The 25,267-nt window shown below is 31.7% G+C and overlaps 2 protein-coding genes and 1 long non-coding RNA gene across 3 annotated transcripts in view; 2 read left to right on the top strand and 1 right to left on the bottom strand.

The window, feature by feature from the left end:
* The window catches only part of LOC127712890 (uncharacterized), a 52,957-nt gene extending 49,745 nt beyond the window's left edge, over positions 1–3,212 (top strand). Inside the window, exons 4-6 of the mRNA XM_052219490.1 lie at positions 594–699; positions 2,276–2,424; positions 3,007–3,212. Of these exons, the coding sequence (XP_052075450.1) occupies positions 594–699; positions 2,276–2,424; positions 3,007–3,180 (429 nt within the window). The 3' untranslated portion in view covers positions 3,181–3,212. The remainder of the gene's footprint in view (positions 1–593; positions 700–2,275; positions 2,425–3,006) is intronic.
* Positions 3,213–7,728: 4,516 nt separating this feature from the next.
* Positions 7,729–17,711, top strand: LOC127712195 (uncharacterized). Its single transcript, XM_052218494.1, has 5 exons — positions 7,729–7,903; positions 12,549–12,658; positions 14,564–14,669; positions 16,097–16,245; positions 17,366–17,711. The coding sequence occupies exons 1-5, from the start codon at positions 7,780–7,782 to the stop codon at positions 17,513–17,515; spliced, it is 639 nt and encodes a 212-aa protein (XP_052074454.1). The 5' UTR covers positions 7,729–7,779; the 3' UTR covers positions 17,516–17,711.
* A 1,400-nt stretch (positions 17,712–19,111) lies between these two features.
* On the bottom strand, positions 19,112–21,881 carry LOC127712199 (uncharacterized). Its single transcript, XR_007986986.1, has 3 exons — positions 21,722–21,881; positions 19,975–20,037; positions 19,112–19,373 (listed from the first exon to the last, which is right to left on the bottom strand). It is a non-coding gene; the product is annotated as an uncharacterized LOC127712199 (long non-coding RNA).
* Positions 21,882–25,267: the final 3,386 nt, after the last annotated feature.

Below are 25,267 nucleotides of genomic sequence, written 5' to 3'. Positions count from 1 at the left end.
CGTGTTGTTTTGATTTTTTTGTGACTTTGTCCAGGCATTTTTCGGAAATTGGTGGGTTATAACTGGTTATATAGCTAGCGTAACCTCCCACTTGTATCGACAAAATTCGTTGAGTAACCTGAACAAACATTTATGGTTAATGGGAGAATAATAGGGATCAACCAGCTAAGATGTGTAAACATATATCATAGACATATACACAACATTACTGACTAAAAAATTCAAACAATCATACGAATAAATTTTACAAAGACGCCATTACATTTTTTGTTGTTGTTAATTTTTCATAAAGCAAATAAATCTGACAAAAAAGCCGATAGAAAACTTTGTATAGTTGGTAATACATACAGTATGCATGGTACAATGTATAGTCAAAATATGTTTTTGTTAAAATCTTACGTTTAGCGTTATATGTACGTAGGATTGGAAACAAAGCGCGCATGCGTCTTCACATTTTTATCTTGAAACAAATAATATTCAGGGCCAAATATGGCAATTACTGAAGTAACATTTTTAATTGTGTGCGTTTTTTTCACATTCCATCTCACATATAATCTTAATGTATTATCATTCAAGAGTATTTTATATTAAAGGGACCCGCCCAGATAAAGACAGGCAACGAGGTTATAGTTGAGACATCAGGGAATGGCGCCCTTTGTTCACTCAGCCTGACTGTTGGAGAAGAATATGTCTTATCAGGTATTTTGGAGAGACATATATATTATAACAGAGGTCGATTTCTCAGACTACAATTAATCCCTTTATTTAGGTCCAAAAAAGGAGACAAGATGCCTATAGGACAATAATAAAAGTCGAAAAAAAATAAACAATAGGTCCACCCCGCTCCTATCCACAAAACAATATGAAAGTAAAAAAAGGAATAAAAAGATGTGTTCCGGAAAAAGGAAAAACAAGACTATAAACGGCAAAAACCGACGAGAGCGTTTGAAAAAAAAACTCCAATACTTACAACTAAAAATTCAAGTACCCTGTTACTCATTTCTACGGATAAATACGAGTGATCTTGGAAGGAAGTAATTTCCCCTCTTGTCACAATGTGAGGTGTTCACTGAAGGTCAAATATGGGTTAATATGGGTTAATAGTCGCTTTTGGTTCTGTCACAATCTATGAAAAGAGCACGGAATGAATATGCTATACAAATTGAAAATAACTTGAACCTGTATAAAATATTGAAGTCGTGTTTCTGTACTTTGTATAACGTCATTTCAGAATTAAGACTCTAAGACTAGTTCAACGTCGTATCAACTTTAAAATCAAACACTTTATGTTGAAAAAGTAAAATAACAAAAATACCGAACTCCAAGGAAAATTCAAAACGGAAAGTTCCTTATCAAATGGCAAAATTAAAAGCTCAAACACATCAAACGAATGGAAAACAACTGTCATATTCCTGACAAGCAGTCTGGACATTTTGACTTTGTTGTACTTTCATAAGAAAAGAATAAAGCTTGTTGACCAGAATATTTAACATCTTATTTTAATGCATTATTTATATCAATGAAGTTATTGTGATTTATTAAATTCGGAATCATATGTTTAAAGATGACGAGATGTCATCTACTTTCGTGCTTTAAAGCAGACATACAGTAATGTTTACTTACACAATCAATTCAATTTGACATACTTACTTTTAACAAGTATATTGAGGCAACTAACGAATAAAAGATAGGTTGAGTTGGGTATTTACAGTTTCATACCATCAAAACAGGAGTCATTATTGTGTTCTCAATGACACTTCTGTACATAAAGCTATGGAACAGAAACATTCAATAAAATAACATCTTACCATTCATATTGCCAAATATCAGTACAGCATAACATAGGGATATAATATACGATTCTCATTGATACAAATATTGATCAAGGACCAACTGACACATTTAAATCACCTTATGGCTTTTAACAATGAGCAAAACCCATTGTGGGTAGAAAGGTATACACAAGTCCCGCTATGACAAACTGTGACCAAAAAAAAAAACTTCAATGAACGGCCTGATATGATCTACGCAAAAACAATTATTAATGAACAAATATAACAGATATTTGACCAACGGCAACCACTGAATAACCTCATCCTGGCATGGGATAAGCACATTAGGAATGTTTTCAAACACATCACATAGCGTTTAAGCTAAGTGAAATAGGCATATCCATTTCCTATTAACAACTTGTAATTGAAAGACTATGCATTATTCTATACCGCCGTTTGTTAAGTAGCAATTAACCAATGAATCCATCAAATCTTTTAATTAGGAGCTCAAACAGCAGCTGGTGAACTTCGAAGCTTTTCTTATGATATTGTTTATAAGGTCAAAGACCTTGGGAAAATGCCATTGATTCGGGATTACTTGTTAGGGACTGGTAGAACTACATATAAAAGAAACTGTAACCGTGGATGCACGGTAAGTATAACATTTAAATTTGATTCTCCAACTCAAAGTGCCGCTCTCGGTAAGTTTACTTGTTCGATTTTAATTGCATAAGATTTTCAGTTTTCCTTCAGAAGGTTGGTTGTTATTATTGAGCACTCCAACTTCTTCCACAAATAAAAACTAGCCTCTATTATACAGCCAATGGTGCTTAATGTGGCGTTCCACAGCTATAGTATAACAATCAATCTATTCAATGTGTCTGTCATATATATTGCTCATGTATTTACTATATCACAAACGTGTAGCATATAAAGCGCACTTGATTCCCCCCTCCCCCCTGATATTTTAGGGGCTTGTGTTGCTCAGACTCAAGGATTCTGTGTTGTATTTTGTAGACTCGTGTTGTCTTTTCGTCGTTATTCTTTTTTTAACAAAATAATTAGCAGTTTGTCTTCGAATTAATAGTTTGAATTTCTGTTTTTATATTCCGTCTCGTGTTTGCAGTGGGGCTAGTTTGTATTAATGATTTTTTTCTTACTAAATATCTTTTAACTTTTGTTATATCGAGTAAGACGATTTAACTTAAACTTGGTATGTTTTGTATATTTTCAGGATATCAGCGTAACATCTAGTTACTGCAAGACGCCGGATTGGACTGATCCAAATTTTTTCTTTGCTATACATTGCTTCTCGTACAACGCACTCTGTCATATGAGAAATAGTGAATGCAGTTGGTACAATGCGGACAGCTGTCAACTAAGTGTCATGACAGTTCGAATTCCTTAAAACAATAAACAATAGTTGAATAAACGTTATGAAACTGACGTTGTCTAATATGTTTTTAAACACGTAGCAAGCAAATCAGTTGCATGTTTTTTTTGTAAACAACCAAACTATGAATATACAATCAGAAACCAATTTTGCAGAGAAGAATTGAAGGTCTTTCCCCAATAGAGTTTTCAATAATTGATAGGAAAACTATTGTGAAAAATAGTAATTCTAAGATACTTTTGGTCTCAGAAGATATATTTTCATACACTGATCTCGAAACTACATTGTATATACAGTCAGTCGTAATTTTGAATGAACAAATTACACCTTCCGATTTACTCAAAGTCATATCCGGTATCAAATGGTAGGATTAATTACACTAATTCTGAAAATATAGAGATTCTATGTACTTTCACAAGAAATAAGGGAGATAATCAGCTACTACCGGTTTACAGAAGGTCATACATGTATCAGAGTGCTTAATTTACAGTGATTCCAAAAAAATACATGGTTTCTCCGTACTTTTCTTTCAAATCACGGAGATACTTAGGTACTTCCGGTTTACAAAAGGTCACACACAGTATTATATAAAGGTTACTTTGTGCTGCTTCTAAAATATTTGGTTTCTTCATACTATTTCCTGGAAAAAGAGTAAATATGTCTACTTCCATTTTGCACAAGATCATTTCCAGTTGCTGTTTCGCAAAGTCATATGTCAACCAACCATTTACAATGACCCTTCTGGCTTTATCATGTAGCAGAATGAGATAATGATCAATTAACTTAAAACTTAACCATTTGAGGGGCACTAACTATAAGAAGTCAGCAGATAGCTTTGGACCGAATATTCCATGTCTTCCTCTCAACAACCCAATTATATCTTTTGAATGTCGCTTTTAAAATTTTTTTAAAGGAGATGCATATACAAGCAAAGGGCAAAAATTAGAAAATGACCTCGATCTTTAACCTTGAAATTTATTTCCTTTTGGTTAACCAAGGACCTTATTTCTAAAAACCATAGGTCTCTTTCACTTACGGCTCATGACTTATGTCATTGAAATGAGTTATTTCGAAAAAAAAAATGTCGATTTCTTTTTTCATTGCGACGAAGATGTGCACGCGAGATACCTTACAGTGCTCGGTTAGATAACTCTTCGGTTTAGTATTGTGTCAAAGTTATAAACTGTCCAATAACATATACCAAATATCTAAGCGATATGTTATGAAACAAAAAGTACACACAAGAAACAGGAAGAAGAAAATATAACAATTCGAACAAAATCAAAAGGTTTTCCACGGAAAGGTGGAAATACCTTATTATGTTATAAAGACTATTTTTACTTCACCTCAAATTAATATTAAACCTATACTTTAAAAACATTTCTGCTAAATTGAAAACAACTTACATTACATCAAGTCCTATACGATGTCATTGAAATGTTCGGACCAAATACATCATTAGTTCATCCCAATAACCCAAACATTGTGCACTAGTTCATTTGTATCTATATTTTATAGTTTCAGAGAATTTACACTCACAAGCAAAGGTCAAAATATAAAACACGACCTCGACATTTGACCTTGACTTCAATTTTTAAGTTATTGACAAACTGTTTTATACATTTTGTAACAGAATTTTGTCGATATTATTTGTGCTACGGAAGAGATCAAGCAAAACCAGTGATAGGGCAGATGATAAATTTTGACAAAAGTAGGGATTAAGCTAAACAGCTTGAGTTTCAATAGCACAATAAATGCTCGATATCATATACCAAATATATTGCAAAACAAAAATACTACGCAAGAAAAAGTGTGGCGGAGGAAGAAAAATATTAATAGTTATGATAATTAAAAAGAAAACAATTGTCCAGAGAATCATTGAAGGTCTTTTCGTCATAGAATTTCTAAATTATTTATAAAATGTTACTACTAGTTAACTCAAAGTTACTACTGGTGTCAAACCAAAGGTTACTCCATACTGATTCCTAAAATACATAGGTTTTATATACTTTGCATGAAATAAGGTAGATAATTTGCTATTTTCGGTTAAGAAAATATCACATCTGATTTCATATATGACGAAATTCACACTAATTCCAAAAATATATAGTTTCCTTTTTATTTTCTATGAAATAAAGGAAATGATTTTATTTGTTTTCTTCAAATTTAAAGAAGGTCACTACTGGTGTCAAATGATTGGTTTATGAATGCCGATCTGAAACAGGTTTCTAAGTATTTTTTCCATGAAAGAGGTGCAAAAGTGGCTACGTTTTGTTTACTCAAGGTCACTTCCGTTTGACATTTTCAGGTCATATGCTACCAAACATTCTGCATAAGATCACTTTGCTTTATCATGTACCAGATTTAAGTGATAATAGGAAAAGCAGTATAAAAATCAGTAAAAGTCAATATTTTGATGAATCCAAAAATCGGTAGCTTTATTTGTGCCTTCCACAATTTTTTTCGGAATCGTTTGTCTCGGGACTATGCGTAATATATTAACAAGGAACACCACACGATTTCCCGCAAATTTTATGAATCTGATAAAATAAAAAAATATTAAAGAAAAGTAAATTCCATATTATTTTAAAATGAATATAGTTTTTATTCAAAATACGTTTTTATGGCAAACAAAATGAGTTCCCTTGAGTTTTCATCTGTTCAGTCAGGCAGAGTTTTGTATCTGATAAGGAATCTGATAAACGAAGATGAAATGTAAGGCGACTTTGTCGTTTTAAGGTATACAATACTGTATCATGGTTTGAATAATACGTTAATTTGAAAAATGTTTCCTTAACAACTTTTTGCTTTGTTTTATCTTTTTCAACAGAAATTAGAAAAAATGTTCATATATCATTTTTGGTGCACTTTTAATGAGTTGTTTATTGTTCAGCCCTTGTCAGCCAATTAAATAGAGATTTCAAATGTTACGGAATGTGTTTAAGTGATAGTGATTTTTCGTATTGTTAATGCCGTAATTTGCTAATGTTAAAATACTTGATGGCATATATAAGCCGTATATTTAACTGTTGTTTAATTAAAAAAAAAACAATGGGTATTTGAACAATGATGTATTTCACTTCGGTCCACTATCACAGGTAACGACGGATTCATAGTTATCAATTAACCTTTAATCAAAAATAATTCAAAGGCAATAATATCATTGGATTTTTCAGACCGAATGTATCATGTCTACAACACAAAAAGGCAAACATACTTTTATATTTAACCTATCAAGATATTATATATCATTTGCATTCTGTGTGATACATTAATATATCATTTATTTCAAATACAGAAGGGTAAACAATTATCATATGGATTCTTCACATCACTTCGGTCAAAATTGAACAGAGCCTATTGGGAATATAACCACTAATATCGTAAAATCAATTCGTCGATTTCGTCCACGGTTACTGATACGGTACACCTCTGATTGAATATATAATTTTTAAAGTAATTTAAAACATATTTTTCTTTGTTTTTTATTGTTTATAGACATTTACATATATTTCTGTTTTTGGCAATGAAAATAAAGATTTTTGTCCAAATTGTTTTTTTCTTTTTTTTTATTTATTCTTTTATATAATAGTTATGTAATAATGTAACAACGGTATTGATTGAAATATTTTTTGAAAAACAATAAAATATAATGGGAAACAAAGGATATGAGGTACCCATCCATGACACATAATCAGTACATGCACAGCAAAAAGCAACAGAACAGCGCGTTTATTGCTATTCTTCATCTCAAAGTTACAGTGAGCAGAGGCCTTCAACACAGAGCAAGAAAAAAAACCTCTTACCTCACTACAATAACATTCTTTTCGCTGTCATACGGATTCGAATTAATTGTCAATAGAAAAATCAGAAGATGTGTTATGATTGCCAATGAGACAACTATCAACCAAAGATCAAATGAAGTGGATGTAAGGCAACCGTACGGCCTTCAACACTTAGAACAAAACCATACCGTATAGTCTGATATAAAAGGCCCTGACAAGACAAATATGAAACACTGTAATTGGGAAAACTAACGGCCTCATATATAACAAAACCATTTACGAAAAACAAATATGACAGACATGAAATCAACGACAACCACTGAAGTACAGGCTCTGACTTGGAACAGACATAGACAGTTTGTATAATTGATTTATAATTTGAAATAAACACATGTCTTCATTTTGCTTGTATTGCTAAAACATGTACATGATATACAAATGTTATTAACACGATAATTAAACAACAGTTTTTTAACATAAAAATGTGAAATAATTTTTGTTGCATTTTATATAAAGGTTGTAGGAAACATTGAAACTTGACGTTTTTATTGGTCTGTGTTAAATTTTTCGTTCATATCCCACATTATTTTTGCATTTACATCCTTCCAGGTGTTTTTGTTTGTTAAAATTTTTGATACATAATACCAGGTGTTTATTCTTTATGAGAATTGTTGTTACATAATTAATTGTAGATCCTGTTTGTAGTTTAATAACACTATGTCATGTTGTTCGTGACTTCTCAACAACCCAAATATTACACTACTTATATCTATGGTACTTATTTTTTTTAACACATATACATATTTCATCAACAGTTAGACAATTCATCATGTCGTATGCACAGTTTTTGTCAAGTGGGCTGTTGATTTTTTCATGTTATGTGTTGAGTATAGTGTTTGGTTGCTTTCCGTCGCAAGAGCATCCACAAGGAAAATTTTGTCGCAGTTATTTTGGTAAGCGGATTATTACATTTTTATATATTTGCAAACATACATCATGGATTGATAAAGAGGAAGGCGGTAGAGTAACTTTTTTTCCGTTATTTAATTGCTGTCAATGTTTTTCTTTCCATCCATTGTATCTAAGACCGTACCAGTAACTGATTTATGTCAAAAGTTAAGCGAAACTTAGCGTCACTCATGTTCATCACTATAAAACATTAAACATGTTTGGCCATCTGTTAAATTAAAACACTTTTAAAACATTGTTCATCGTACTTTTTTCGTTGTAATTAAAATTCCATTTAATCAATAATTTATTATTGCTATCGTCAAGTGACATCTGACTCTTAAATGACATTACAAGTATGGCAGTTATTGCTTTGTCATTATTTATCTAGTTGGTATTCAATTATTCAAATTTATATAAATATGTCATCACATAGTTTACATCCACCATGTCCACAGTTAAACAAGTTAGAAATGAGTATTTACTGTATTCATTAAGTTGGCTGTTACATTTTCATATTATGTGTTGAGTATTGTGTCTAGTTGCTCTCCGTCCTGCGAGCATTCCCAAAGGAAATTTTTCGGCAATTTTTTTGGTACTAGTATGTTGGTACTAAAATGTACTTATGAAAGCAGTTAAAATGGCATCAACTGGAATACAAATAAGCAACTCACAATATTCTATTTTATAATAAATCATGTAGCTTCTAAAACAATTCCGATGACGTATTAATTGCATTGATTTTTCAACAAAAGTATTATCAACACAACAATTTCGTAAATCATATGAAAAATCTAACATTTTCGTTTTAAGCAAAAGTCAACCCCTTAACATACATTTGAATTAATTTTGATTTGATGTTCCTAAACACATTACAATCAAATAAGTAAAACATACGGATGCAATTAATAAATGATTTACCGAGGGAAATATATGTGTGAGAAAAGGATGTAATAAAACAAACTTTAGAGTAAAGAATCAAATCTTTAAATCTATTTATCTGTGTTTTAGAATTGTTAGTTGGGTAAAAATTTTGCCACTCGTTTTGTCAAGTAACTGACATTCCCTGTTGTTATACTTTTTGTTGTTTTAATTTGTAATAAGCTATCAATGAAAAAAATGCATTGTTGTGTAAATGCATTCTGTTTTGCAATTAAATGAAATACCAAAAACAGGTAAAAAAATGTATTTTCTAAGTAGAATTCGGATTAAGTCCGAAAAACCTGTACACTTAACATATGATATTTTCAAATTTCTACAAAATATTATAATATTTTATAAGATAAGTGTATTCTAAAAATAGTTGACTAAAATGTTTACAGCAATATTTGTCACAACACTATACAATTACTGTTTTTGTTCAGGTAAATATAGGGGTTTTATTGACATTTAAAAATCTGATATTCACTGAGGCCAACGCCTTTTAGCGCGTTGAATATCCTTTTCCTCAGGTGATTATGCTGTTTTATTCAAAATCCAAAACATATAGAAAACCTATTTTGATAATACCAATATGGAATAGAGGTAATTATTGAGAACCTCAGGGAAGGTTAGTTTGTTGTTACTAACATTGACTAACTGTGTTTTCCAACTATAAACAAAGATTCCTTATTATTATTATTTTAATTATTATAATAATTATAATACCAATATTATTATTACTACAATTATCATTATTATTACTATTATTATTACTATTATTATAATCATTATTATTATTATTATTTTTATTATTATTATTATTATTATTAGTTCCCGTATTTACTTCTAAAAGTAGGGTCAGCTTGTTTTCCGGAATTTTCTCGGAGTGTAATTTGTATGTTTATGTTACAATCACTGCGGTCTAAAAGGCACTTTCATCGGACAATTATAATTAATCATTGTATTTCAAGTCGTAATTTCATTAGTTATTTAATTATTATTGTTCTAAACTATTGTTCCTTGGCTTTTTTTTTTATATAAAACCTTAGCCAGCTAATAAAAATAAGAAGATGTTGTATGATTGCTAATTAGAAAACTCGCGACCAGAGACCAAATGACGTAAAAGTTATTAACTATACTTCACCGTACGGCCTCTCCAAAAATGAACCAAACCGATACAGCATAGCAGGCTATAACAGGTCCCTAAATGAATAATGTAAAACAATTCAAACGAGAAAACTAACGGCCTGAATTATGTAAAAACAATAAACGAAAAGCCAATAGTATAAACAGCAACAAACGACAAGGACTGAATTAAAGGCTCCTGACTTGGAACAGGCTTATACAGGATGATGCGGAGTTAGCTATGTTTGTTCTAGCTCAACCCTCCCCTAACATTTGACAGAACGTAAACAGCTCAGCATAATAACAAAAAGTATTAAAATCAGTTGAAAAGGGCTCAATTTATCATGTGGATACAAAGCACACAGTCAACTAACGAAAAAACTAGGTAAAGCCAAATTTCAAAACAAAATGTTTGTTTACATGAAAGAATTTGATCACGGTTTTAAGTTATATGTTGTTACAAAATCATTTACTTAATAATTTACCATGAATACATAGAATACGTTCATGGAAATCCAAAGCGACACTACAGACACGGGCATGGCGAACGAGTTTAAAGAAGAACATTTAAGAATAGGGAACGAAACATTGTTCCTTTGGTTGTAATTGTTTTGTGTAGGATGGAGTAATGAAATATATATTTTTGTCTAGAAAAGGACAGTTATTGCTATTTATATTTGATTAATCTAAAGTAAGTTCCTTTGGGTAAATTTCAGCATTAAGATCACGGTTAGTGTTGTTGAATATATCAATTAAATGAAATATAGACGGGTCTTAACTCAGTTTGTCAGTAAACTGTTATTCATAATAATACAGGAACAAAATGTTGTTAAGAAGGCACAGTTGATGTCATAGGAATATTTATAACCTATCGATACACTTTATTGCTGAAACGTACACAGCTGTTGTCAAGGGGGACATTTACAGCTGTAATCGTCTCATCACACTTCAAGGAAGTTTATCTAGCATATTTACAAATTTTAGTTTATTGTAGACACACTGTTAGTATGCTTCTTTATTGAAGTAATATAGTATTACATGATAGGTTGAATGTATAATTATGAAATATATAACTCCCAACATCACAAATATCACGTGCTTGTTTTTTGGCATTCTAATAAAACTGTTTTCATAGTCATCCTATAAATTTGGTTTTATATATAAAAAGAAGATGTGGTATGATTGACAATGAGACAACTCTCCACAATAGACCAAATGACACAGAAATTAACAACTTTAGGTCACCGAAAGGCCTTCAACAATGAAAAGCCCATACCGTATAGTCAGCTATAAAAGGCCACGAAATGACAAATGTGAAACAATTCAAACGTGCAAACTATCGGCCTAATTTATGTACAAAATAATGAACGAAAAACTAAAATGAAACACAGCAACAAACGACAACCACTTCATTACAGGTTCCTGACTTGGGAGTTTATTTTATTTATTACTAGTCAATGATTGACTGTTGTTTTTCTATTGCAATATTACTGGTCATAGTATAGTCATTGTTTCAAGTGTTACAGGATAACAACTTTGTTTTGTAAAATTGAACATCGTTGATGATGGTCATGGATTGTATTGAAATGTATGTATTTTGGTTGTTTTATGTCTTCATGGTTAATGTGCATATATGATATATATTGACCTGAACTGCAATGCCGATTTAAAAACTATTTCATATGAATTTCGTAGATTTCGTGGTTACCAGTAAACCACGAATTTAAATATTCAACGAATTACACATTTTATAAGGTTGTAAGCAGACACTTTGACAAATCCACGAAATCAAATATCCACGAAAATGCAAGTTTTTCTCAATCCACGAAAATCGATACCCACGAAAATAAATGAATCCACAGTATGCTTGTTTATGCAATTAAACGTTCAATTATGAATTTCTCGACAGCTCACTAAATAATAATAAACAAAACACACACACATTTGCCAGAGACAGTTGATTTTTTAACCCTTTATTATGTCGACATATTTATTTAGAAACGGTTTATAGATATAGGAAGATGTGGTATGAGTGCCAATGAGACAACTCTCTATCCAAGTTACAATTTATAAAAGTTAACCATTATAGATCAAGGTACGTCTAGAATTAGTTAATCATTTGTCCTCACTCCCTGAATATGCATAAAACAAAAGACACTCAATCAATCGAAATAACATTGCCTAGGGATTTGAAAAAAAAGGTTACATAAAACTTACCTTGCTATCACCTCTAACGCGTTTCTATTTCGTATTGCCTTACATTAAAAATAAGTGTTGGGAATAAACCATGCTCTACTGATACAAAAGTCCTTACACCTTTCCTGCAAAAGGCATCTATTTGGCTCTGCGAGAGGTATAAGTACACAACTTTGTCCAATTGAGCATACAAATATACAAACACATCCTACTAGAGATACGTACTTAGCATCAATTGTACCAATGAAGATAAATCTGAATATTTTAGAATATACTTTGGAAACTATCAGAATGTTCCATTAGGAATAGTGTTCACAGCCTTTGGCAATTTCTCCTGTTACTAAAGTAAAACTTAAATGATTGTGTTTGTACATATTTTCATGTAAATACTATGTTTATTTTGTTCAGTGATACATGGGACAGCGAAAAGTGTCATAAAGATAAATGGACCACCTGGAGACGTTAATGATAATGATGCTGTGTATAAATATAGTATACTTGTTATTAGCAAATTGAAGGTAAAATACCAAAGTATATGTGTTGACTAATTACAATATTTGCGTACAATTCGCGGTGTCATAATTGGATGGATTATGTGTATTTTTCATTATTCGTACCCAAAAATGAAATTAACGTCATGTCATTGGTTGGTTATCAATTATTTAGAACGTTTTGATGAATGCTTTTTGAAATATTATGCGGCGTGCTTTATATTCCCTAAAGGCGAATTATTCCTAATAAATATGTCGATTCTTTATTGTATTTTTCTTAAGAATTTTTTGTAAAATAATTTGGATTATGTAATCCATTATCAATTAACAAAAAAATAAAATACACCAATGAATTGGAATAACAATTCAGTCTTTCACACTTTTACCTCAAGAAATAGAATGCATGGAAAAATATTCAAAACAAAACTAAACAAAACAATATTACAGAAGATTATGTTCTGTCAGTTTGATTTCTTTACACATGTATTAAACGTTTGGTTTTTAACTTTGCATTTATCCCAAAGATACATGTTAAAGTAACCAATAATTGCCAAGCTCATCAAAGGAGTAGGTTTGATAAGGCCCTATTACTGACCTTATTTCTAGCCAAAATTTCAGATTAAGATTTAGGAATATAACATTGCATCATAGCTAAATAATGACTAAATAGGGGGAAACTACTAACAAAAATACCGAACTAAATAAATGGTATTTCAAAGAGGGGACGTTCATAAAAATTAACAAAAGCAAATTTTAGACTATACCAAAAAACAGATCGAAAGGTTCCTAACTTGGTATACGCATTTTCCGATAAAAGTGGTGAGTTAAACCTGGTTCTATGGCTAGGTAAACCTCCCTATTGTTTGACAGTTGTTTATAGTTCCGTTATATTGACACAATTTGGTAAACAACCCAAACAGACATAATCGGTTAATATGACAATAATAGAAGTCCAGCAGCAAAAACTGTGTAAACATACATCACAGACAAACAACACAACTGACTTAAAAATTCAAGCAAACATACAAATAAATCTGACAAACTGCCTACACAATTGTTCTATAGCGGAAAAATGTAGTCAAAAATAATATGTCTTTTTGTCAAAATTTGCATATAAGCATAAATTACAAAATTTTCAATTTTTATATCAAAAACAGGTCAAATTTTAAGACAAGACACATAGAGCTCATGCATCGACAAAAAGATCTTTAATATCATGTTTTGTATAATAATTTGCATATCTGACTTATATTTTTGTTCGTCGAGCCTTCGCTGTATGTTTCCTAGGTCTACATTTCGGCTTGTGAAAGTCATTGCTACATAAGAAAGGTTAAACGAAAATAGTTCTATTTCACTTTCTTGCATGTCTTTCCATCAACTTAAAAACATTTCTTTTTCTTGAAACAATGGTCTATGCGCTATTTCTATGTTCTTATCCATTACCATCATGCCATTGGTTTGATATCAATTGTTTTGAACGTTTTGGTGAATGCTTTTGGTAATATTGCTCTCTATGCTTTAGGTTATATAAAGACGAAAGTTTCCTACTTCATCTGTCGATCAGTATTTGTATTTTTACTAATAATTGTTATCATTTTTGAAAACTGTTTGTGAAATAGTTTAGATTATGATCTTCAATCAATTAACGATTTTTAAAAATGTAATACAATTACATTAAATATGGTACTTACTGAACTTACTCGTTTCAAATGTGTGCGATTTATTCACATCTTGTTTTGATTCAACATGATTCAGACTTCAGATTGTGAATAGACACGTGTTGAAGAAAAGAGAACGTCCTATATATTTTGTTTTAGTTTGTATCATTGTGTATTTTGGTTACGGTCTCATTAACGTTTACTTTTAAATTATTATATACATTAATACATATGATAATAAGGTATTATCATTCGAGAGTATTTAATATCACAGGGACCCGACCAGATAAAGAAAGGCAAAGAGGTTATAGTTGAAACATCAGGGAATGGCGCCCTCTGTTCCATAAGCTTGACTATTGGAGATGAATATGTCTTATCAGGTAATCTGACATGTCTGCGATAATACAAAAAAGAAAAATGCCAGAAGGACTACACTGTCTATCCTTTTACGTTAAAAAAGGGAGACTAGATGCTTAAAGCACAAATAAAAAAAAATAAATAGAAAAAAAAAGAAGTCAAAAATGTATAACTAAAACGCAGATCCTCAAAACAAAAAATAAAAAAAGATAAAACCAAAATGAAAACACGCTTTCTTGGAAAAAGGAAAGACAACTCTCATTGATAAATAAACTTTAAAAACAGTCTGGGAAGTTTGATTTTATTTCGTAAAATCTTTGAATATGATTACTTTTTTCAATAGTGATATTCTTGCAAACAAAATTTAGGCATATTATCTTATCATATTTTCAAAAGAAAAGAAAAAAAGGCGTTAATTAACATCTTACTTTAATGCGTTGTCAATATCAATGAAGCTATCTTCACTTATTGGACTCGGTATCTTACGTTTGAAGATCATTTAATGTCATCTTCTTTCTTATTTCAAAGTAGGCATACGATGATGTTTTCCTATCAAATCAAGTCAATTTGAAATGCTTTGTTTTAAACGTATATATTAAGATAAAAAAGGAGTCGTTATTGTGTGCACAATGACACAGCTTTTTATATAACTTCAAGAAACAAACATTACTAGCATGACATCATACCCTTCATATTGTCAAATGAAAGTCCGGAGAATATCAGTATTATATACAAATAAGGTTATGTAGTGCGATTCCCAGTGATACAACGAGCTATCAGGGACCAACTGACATGGATGTAAACACATATATAAATCACCTTACGGCCTTAAAAAATTAGCAAACCAATCGCGGGTAGTAAGCTACAAAGGTCCCGCTATGATATATTGTGACAAAAAATGGAGCTTGATCTAATTTATGCAAATAACAATTAAAAAAAAAATAGGGCAGACAGTAACCAAGGGCAACCAATGAGAAACATCCAACTGGCATAGGACAGGTACAATAAGAATTTATTGGGGTTATTATTTTCATACTGCTCGTATGACTCTGTAATTTTATTTGTATGTGTTTAATGTTGCTTCCCGTCTCGGTAATCACGTATAAATATTCTGGCCTCGTGTGAAGAAGATCATAGGTTATATTAAGTCATACTTAATGCCTAAAATGGTATATCCAGTTTGTCTTCCATGGAACTAACTGCTTTCTAGAGTACAACAAATGATTGATCAGTTCTGAGTATGTATAGTTTATATAGCAGGGTGATATGGGTTCCTCCGGACTATTATTATTACCTTGTAAGTCAAGACATCACTCAGCATTTCAACTTAGTACACTGTTCATATTCATATCCCATTAACAACTTTTGATAAAGAGACTATGCACTATTAAATGAACGGCTGTTCGTTAAGTAGCCATCAACCAATAATTCTATCACATCTTTTTATTAGGATTTAAAACTGCAAATGGTGGATTTCGAAGCCTTGCTTCAAATATTGTTTATAGGGTCAAAGACCTTGGGACAACGCCATCGATTCGGGATTACTTGTTAGGGACTGGAATAAACACATATAAAAGAAACTGTGATCGTGGATGCAAGGTAAGTAAAATATTCAAATTTAATTCTCCGTTTCAATGTGCCTATCGTAGCAAGTTTTCTACTCCGATCTTAATTGATAAGGATTATCAGCTTTCCTGCAGAAGGCTAGTGGTTCTCTCTGGATACTCTAGCTTCCATATTTATGAACAAAAACTGACCTTTATGATACTCCCAACGGTGCTGAAAGTGATGTTTCACAAACACAAGAGGGACGAAAGATACCAGAGGGACAGTCAAACTCATAGATCGAAAACGAACACAACGCCATGGCCAAAAATAAAAATAAAAACAGACAAATGATAGTACAGATGACACAACATATAAAACTAAAGACTAAGCAACACGAACCCCACCAAAAACTGCCCACATGTGGCACTCCTCGTGTTGCTTATGTTATTACAAATCCGGTAAATAGTTTAATTCGGTAGGTCACATTCGTGAAAAGGGAAGGGTATTGTAGTTACGACATAAGGAACATATCCGATATCATCTGTGAAACGGTTATTCCATAACGGTCAACCAACTCGTGATGGCGTCCGTAAAATTTACGAAGGGATGATTTCAACTTCACCATTTGGAACTCTTGGTTTAAAAGCTTCCTTTTGAGCATCAATCCTCTATCAAGGAAATCATGATAGGAAATACAAGCCCGGGAATATCGTATCAATTGGGAGATATACTCCGTATGCAGGCGCTGCTGGAATGTTGCTACATAGAAATGGAAAGTCCACAATTGGGAAGCTGAAATCATCTCTTTTGTCGTAAAGTTTTGTTTTCAACCGACCGTCTTTGTCAATTTCTATATGTAAGTCAAAGTATGAGGTAGACTTAACTGTTGTATCCTTTATCACAAGTTCGATAGGATAGATGCGTTCAACATAGTCACCAAGTTTTGAATTATTTAGTGAGAGAACATCATCTGTCATTTAACAAATGGTTTGTACATATTAGAGACATAGTAGGCTGCTTAATTATAAGGAGTAGAGAGATATTTGCCAAAATCTATGCAAATATGGACTAAATAATATTCAAAAGAAGACGCCATCTGTTTCCTGACCCTTTCACTTGTAACACCATTTTGATCTGAAACAACTAAAATGTGTTATGTTTCTTTTTGTAGGATATCAGCACAAAATCTATCCACTGCAAAATACCAGATCCGACTGCTTTACAATGCTACACGAATAATGCAATATGTAGAGAGAGATATGGTAAATGCAAGTGGTACAATGCGGACAGTTGTAAACTCAGTGCCCCTGCAGTTCCCTAAACAATTCAACAAAAATTAATAAACGTAATCAAACTCACGTTATCATATGATTAAAAAATAAAACGTAGCAAGTAAATTAGTTGAATACTTTTGTAAATAATTACTATAAATAAGAAGATGTGGTATGAGTGCCAATGAGACAACTCTCCATCCAAGTCATAATGTATAAAAAGTAGTTAAAAATCATAGGTTAAATCACGGCCTTCATCACGGAGCCTTGACTCACACCGAACTATAAAGGGCCGCAAAATGACTAGTGTAAAATAATTCAAACAGGAAAACGAACAGTCTAATCTATATAGAAAACGAGAAACATCTATGAACAACACCAACAAACGACAACCATTGAAAAACAGACTCCTGACTTAGGACAGATGCATAAAAATGCAGCCGGTTTAAAATGTTTTAACAGGCGCCAACCTTCACCCTAACCTGAGACAAAAGTGTAATAATTTTACTTCACTTCAAATAATTATTCGACCAATACTGCTAAAATAGTTTCGGCGTTGGGACATAACTGACATGAGGAGTTCACATTTCTCAATTGGTCCGATATGCTAGAGTCTGATTTTACTATGGTTTTTGTTGTGACGCTCGTCACTCAAGAACAAGTTTTCAAGAAAGAACGACTGATATCATCATATATATATTTTTTTCGGTCGCCTTTTAATATTGGTTAATCAATATAAAATATCAGTCTCACAACAGGCACATTCAAACCAAAGTATTTGGATGTACATTCATGCCACTCTGACATTGAATGTACTATATGTTTGTGAATGTTGAAATCATATGTCGTGTGATGCAAACATTATTGTCAAAGTACCTTTGTTTGATACATGGTTATACAAATCAGAAAACATAAGTGCTTTATTTTGCAATTCTTGCAAAAAGTTTATAAATCCAATGCCTAGTATCAAATGTTCTTTTTCTTAAGGACTTGGAATTCGAGTAGCTTCTTTATTGTATCATTTTATTTCTAAAAATAAATGAACATATTTTAATGATGGCTAAACATCTCCTAAAGTAGTCAAGTATTTAAACATTCTTGACTTCAAAATTTTCGGATTTGCGCGTTCCTGATAGGTTTAATCCAGGTATGAAACTCGAACAAATCAAGAATTTAGTGTTATTTGAATTTGAATACTATGATAATACATATGCAATAAATTAAAGAGAAACAGTAGGAAATGTGAACAAATATATATATATCAAGATGTTCCTTTCGTTTTATCATGGGAACGAGATAATGTTAATTTTTTTTCATTTCGTTTAAGGCTATTTGGTGTTTGTTTGTTTTGGTCATGTTACGATATCGGACCACATAAAGGAAATGTTAAAGAATTGGAATTAGAAAAATACGTATATCAGACGTATTAATATTCATTGTTTATCAATATTGACCAAGCGTTATACAATTACTGAATTTAAGTATATGATGTAGATTTCTACGCGCGCGCAGTGGTATAATCACCAGCTTCTGATAATTATGAAAGCCATTATACCATTAAGTTTTGCAACATAAAAAGACTTTTGAACGACATTTTCATCTTTCTTCAGTAAACTTTACCAAAGGAGTTGTAACGCAAATTTTAGTGGAACGACATACTTTAATTAAAAAATTTAACGTTTACAAAGAGCATATTATGCACAACATAGAAGCCTTAAGCACTGGTGGTCTTTCTGTCATATTTTACCTACAGAAGTCTGAATGTCTTCTAACATCAACGTAGGATACCAATTGCAGTTCAGAAATCACGTGTTTCTCAAATATCATTTATCAGGTGTGTACATGTAAACCTCAAAGTTTAGGTCATTTATCTAGTTGGTATAACTTTAGAATGGGCAGCTTTAACAACTGGAAATAATAAAAATTAGAATGAATCAAATACATTAAACATGCAAAAAAGCATTAGTTTGAATCATAAGCAGTTGATCTTCATATAAATTAATACTTAGCAAATACAATCGTTCTAACCTCGAGCTAGATTTGAAGTGCCGAATAAAAAGCTGGAGACATTCTGCAATATAAATTACAACAGACGAACATGTTAAGTAGTAAAACTATCAAGCCGTACATTTTAAGTTGCACCAACCAAGGAATCAATGGGGCACAATAAGTCAGTTTGAGTATTTAAAAAAGGTAAAAACAAAAAATAGACCTGCATATGAGCTCTTAATCCCCAACCTAACGTAGAACAGTACCAATACCGTATAACATGAGAACAAGCTATAAATAATAGCTTGAAAAATTTTGATTCGACAAAGCAAAAAAATCTAATAAAAAGCAAGAAACAAAGTATTGGTGGAGGATTACTCACTGTTATGAAAGCTTGTTGAAAGCAAAGTAAAACAAAACAATAAATTATGACTCCCTGACGGATATCCTCAACATATCAATACAATTAATATCAAATGCATGCTTTTATGAAGAAATACATGTAAAATAGAATAATTACTTCTCTTGAAGAATTCCTCCTCACATTGATAATTAACATAATCATAGCCGTATTTTGTTTAAACTGAAAAGAAAGCAAAGATAAGTGTTATATAGTTGATATTATAGTAAGTTAAACATTTAAGAATGTTAGACTAGAAATACAATAGCGTGACTTGTCGAGTAGGATTACGATGCGGTTGAGTATAGTTTAGATTTTGTGCGAGTATGGTTTCAGAAAATGAAATATGCGTTTTGTTTTGTTTTACGTCGTTTTGCAAATATCATATGCAAGTTCAAGCCGAGAACAAATTAACAATGATACAATGGCATGACTAAGTATGGTTAGAATTGACCAAGATGACGGATTGGGAAAATTAGACCGCAACAGGAAAATCAGTTATCACTATCACCATCAATAAATATTTAGAACATGAGTTGATAGATAATACGTCGTTTTTCGAATATGTATACATCATTATTTTTTTCGTGTGTAGCATGTTCGATAAGTATCGATTATATTTTGTCACAAAACCCAACGAAAACACACTGCTTTCCATTTGATTTCGGGCCCGGGAGTTGTTTTTGAATATGCTGAACTTTCAATTCTTAGTACAATATACACAAACAAAAAAGTTCTACACCTACATGTAGACGATGTACAACTTTTAAATTTGTAAAATTAAAGCTATTATCAAAAATGTAATTTTGATGTGTGTGCTTCAAAGGAGGGCTAGACAATGAAATATATGTCCATATATTGCTTTTAAAAGAGAGGCGAAGGATACCAAAGGGATATTCAACCTCAAGTCGAAAATAAACTGACAACCTAATGGCTAAACAAGAAACAGACAAATACACAAACAACAGTACACAAAGCACAACATAGAAAAAAACACATACGGAGCAACACGATCCCCACCAAAACCTGGGGTGTGATATCAGGTGCTCCGGAAGGTGAAGCTGCTGCACACGTGGCACTCGTCGCATTGTTCTTGTTAGTACAAACCCGGGATAAGTCTAATTCGGTAGGTCACATTCGGGGAAAGGGGACGGAATTGTAGTTACGACAATTGACACTTATTCGTTGTCATCTGTGAAACGGATTTTTATAACAGTCAACCAACTCGTGATGGCGTTCGTAAAATTTACGAAGGGATGATTTCAACTTAACCACTTGGAAATCTTGGTTTAATAGCTTCCCTGTGAGCATCAACCCTCTATCAAGGAAATCATGATATGAAATACAAGCCCTGGACTATCGTATAATTAGGAGGTATATACTCCGTATGCAGGCGCTGCTGGAATGTTGCTAAATAGAAATGGAAAGTTCACAATTTGGAAGCTGAAATCATCTCTTTTGTCGGCAAGTTTTGTTTTCAACCGACCATCATTGTCAATTTCTAGATGCAAGTCAAGATATAGGACCGACTTCACTGTATCTGTTGTATCCTTTATCTCAAATTCGATGGGATAAATACGTTGAACATAGCCACTAAATTTTGAACTATTCATCTATATAGTGGAGTGTGAAAATAAAGGATACTGCTAACGTTTTTTTCTTTCTTCCTAAGAAGTTCCTGTATGAATTCAGCCTTTTATGAATAAAGGTATAAGTCGGCAATAAGAGGAGCAAAACAAAAATAATTTAAAATAATTGACCTGATTTTGGTTAACAAATAAGGCCCTTCCAACTTTGACCAAGGCAATGTTTTTAAATTGTTTATAATTTTGGGTTTCAAAACTTTTGACCACGAGCGTAAACGTACCCGATGACGGTTTTATTTCCATGATATAAGTGCTTTGCGGAGTTAAATCATATGTTTTGTTCGTGCTACCAGTCGATCAGTTTTGCTGTTAATGAGTTATCTTTCACCAAGGCTATCAGCCACCTATTATCAGGTGCTTTGTTGAAGCAACGCAACAGACTACAATATATAATATTAAAAAAACGTGTTACATTAAGTTAATCCTAAATGATGAATGCAAACGTGTAACAACAGTACCAACAAATCATTATTATGGTTTTTTGTTTCTTTTCTATAAATACAGAGTAAATGAAAGACAAATCGTTGCTGTATATCATATTTGTTTTTCGTTCATTGGTTTGTAGTTTAATCAAGCACTTAGTTTTCTTGTTCTTTTTCATTCGTCAGTTCGGTGCTTTTATAGCTTACTATGATATATCGGGTTTGCTGCTCATTGCTCAAGGCCGTACGATGACCTATATTTTCACTTCTATGTCATTGGGTCACTGGTGGAGAGTTATCCCATTGGCTATCATACCACAACTTCTTATTTTTATGATTTATTTATCAGCTGTTATTGGTTTGGAAGCAGCTTTCAGTAACTCTTAGATCGTTAATTTGTGTTTTTTTTTCCTTACTTTGTCTTCTTTTTTTTTGTAAATAATGTACATCTGATGAGTCATGCCTTTTACAACTGCTTTGTACAATGTCTTATTTTGTTCTTATACATGTTATAGTGTGCACCATTGTCTCAGGTAATTAGAGAGTTGAGCGCTTACACACACACACGTGTGACACAACTACAAACAGAGAAAAACATTAATAAAAGGACAAAATGAATGAACAGCCATAAGATATTCATGATTAATTGTTGTCAGTTTTAAATAATTTCGTTTAAAAAATAAATACAGGAGGTAATGGTGCAATCTGCGTTTGTTTACCCTGCTATATAATTCTTCTTACACTTACAGGAATGTGCTATCATTATAACAATACACTAACACTAAATAAATCTTGTTATCTAACTACTGTTTCAACTGCGCTTTTAATTTTTGATGACATTTTGTTAAATATAAGCGTGGTTTACGAAATTCTTAAAGAAATGATATAGAATTGTTTAGGGTTCATTTGGAGTTTTCATTATGATCGTACATTATGAAAAAATTCTTTGCTTGAACATGAATTTGAATTATAATTTTGATCATTCTGTGGTGAAAAAAAAATTGTTCTCTAAGTAAAATATTCATATCTGCTAATCTCTAGTTTTCCATGATAAAAAAAACAAAACAAAACAAAAAAACAAGTTTTGAAAAAAAAACCATAGCTTATCTCGTGCAGGTTTATCGTTCAGTAAAAATGTTAATCTTATGAAAAATGTGGATGATGAAGTAAAATGAAATTTCCGGAACTCAGAAAAAAGTATGTTTTTCATTGTCGTATCTTTAAAAATTCAATAAAGAAGTTTGCCTTTTTACTGGTAAAAGAATAATGAATAAAATGAAAATAAAAATTCTATTAATTCTAAAATATTTCATAAACTGCAATTTAAATTGGCAAAAAGATAGATTTATTGGCTTAAATGAAATTCAAATTTGTTTAAGTAATTACAGGCTTATGACAAAATCTAAATTATACTTTTATTTTATTAAAAACGATAGTTTTAAAGCAAGTTGTGAGAGTAGACAAAATATAACCAGTATAAAATATAGACAAAGGAGATGGAACATGAATGCCAAAATATACCTATCAACAACTATATAATGTACTATATAAACTAAATCACGTGATGTAAGGAGGTACAAAAACAATACTGTATAGTAAACCATAAGGGGCCCAAATATGACAACATTTAAAACAATTCACGCGAAAAATACCTACCAACGTTCACGATATTATTTATATACCGCCATACAAATGTATACAAATAGACTGATACCTCAAATTACTGAATGATGATATTACCTTGATATTTACCAACAACATGTGTATAAATTCTACATTACACTATAGAATAATTAATGGTGCTGGATGATTGATTCACCTGTGGCATTTAAATTTGTCCTTACTATTTGTATTGCACAATCTACTGACACTCAGGAGAAAAAGTCACACATAATTTGTATCGGAATACTTTATCTATTTGTTTGTTTTTGTAAGTATATTATTATCATTATATATAACAATACCTTTCTTTTAATCGCGTTTCATTGATAGCTAACTTCATTACTCTTTTGAAAAAAAAATAATATAGAGGGTAAGTAATCTTTTCGTAGTATTGGGGTTTTAATTCAATTTGCTAACATGTAGTTTTTCATTGTGTATGCATATGTGAGTAGATTTAATTTGTTTCGTATGGAGTGTTGTTTTCTATTTGTGTATGATGTCAGTGAAGCCTTGGTTTAATAATGAAGTTTTGCCGTTTTGTCTCAATTGGCCTTACCTTATTATAATTACAGTTGAATGTACTCTACTGGCTTGAAATATTGCATTGTATGCCTATCTGAGTAAGTTGTCTTTTCTTATTTCTATTAATTAGATATAGGAAGATGTGGTATGAGTGCCAATGAGACAACTCTCCATCCAAGTAACAATTTATAAAAGTTAACCATTATAGGTCAAGGTACGGCCTTCAATACGGAGCATTGGCTCACACCGAACAGCAAGCGTTAAAGGGCCCCAAAAATTACTAGTGTAAAACCATTCAAACGGGACAACCAGCGGTCTTATTCGCTTATTTTTTAAACTGCTCGTATCAACCGGTAATTTTATTTGTATGTTTTCAATTTTTCATCCCGTCTCGTCGAACTTGTGTTATTGTTCAGAATAGTATGGGATATATGCATCGCTGAGTCACACCATAAACACCAAATGTATTTGCTTCCTTTCTATCATGTATCCGGGTCAATGATGGTATAGGCTAGGATTGATAGGTTCCGAGTCTGAATTAGCATTTCGGTTTAGCATTATGTCCTGCATACTTATCTAATAAATATCTTTCGTTATAATTAAATTGCTATTATCGCAGTGAATCAGAGTGAAAACCTTCGCTTTATAAAATATATGTTCTTTTTTGAAAATGTACTCATCAACGTTCTTTTTGTGGTGTCGCAAGTAATATAAGCATCCATTTCATCTGTTCACCATATCCAATGAAAACGGCAACTTTTCATTTGTTTTATGGCCCGATAACAAATAGCATATGTTTCAACAAAAAATAAATTATATTATCATGTTTTTCGTAAAGCACATAACATACCCGACTTCAATATTTAGTTTATTGAGTACTGTAGTTTCTGTTTCTTGAAGGTTCGTTGAAATCTAGAGGATTTTGTCAAATTTACTAAAATCTCTATGTATTACCTTTCATGGAGTATAAATGTCATACTTTCATGTTTGACTATCTTGGTTTTAAAATTGTCGTTTATTAAAAACGATAATTTTAAAGCAGGTTGTGACAGTAGACAAAATATAACCAATATGAAATATAGAAAAGGAGTTGGAACATGAATGCCAAAATATACCCAATATATCAACAACTATATAATGTACTATATAAACTAAATCACG

This window comes from Mytilus californianus, unplaced genomic scaffold, assembly GCF_021869535.1.
Source record: "Mytilus californianus isolate M0D057914Y unplaced genomic scaffold, xbMytCali1.0.p SCAF_8, whole genome shotgun sequence".
Classification (NCBI taxonomy): domain Eukaryota; kingdom Metazoa; phylum Mollusca; class Bivalvia; order Mytilida; family Mytilidae; genus Mytilus; species Mytilus californianus.
The sequence above is the reverse complement of the archived record's forward strand: the minus strand, read 5'-3'. Positions and strand labels throughout refer to the sequence as shown.

Coding starts and splice junctions, on each gene's coding strand:
- LOC127712195 (XM_052218494.1), top strand. CDS start 7,780: ATGTCGTATGCACAGTTTTTGTCAAGTGGGCTGTTGATTTTTTCATGT. Junction 12,659..14,563: donor TTGTTATTAGCAAATTGAAG/GTAAAATACCAA, acceptor TTAATATCACAG/GGACCCGACCAGATAAAGAA. Junction 16,246..17,365: donor ACTGTGATCGTGGATGCAAG/GTAAGTAAAATA, acceptor TTCTTTTTGTAG/GATATCAGCACAAAATCTAT.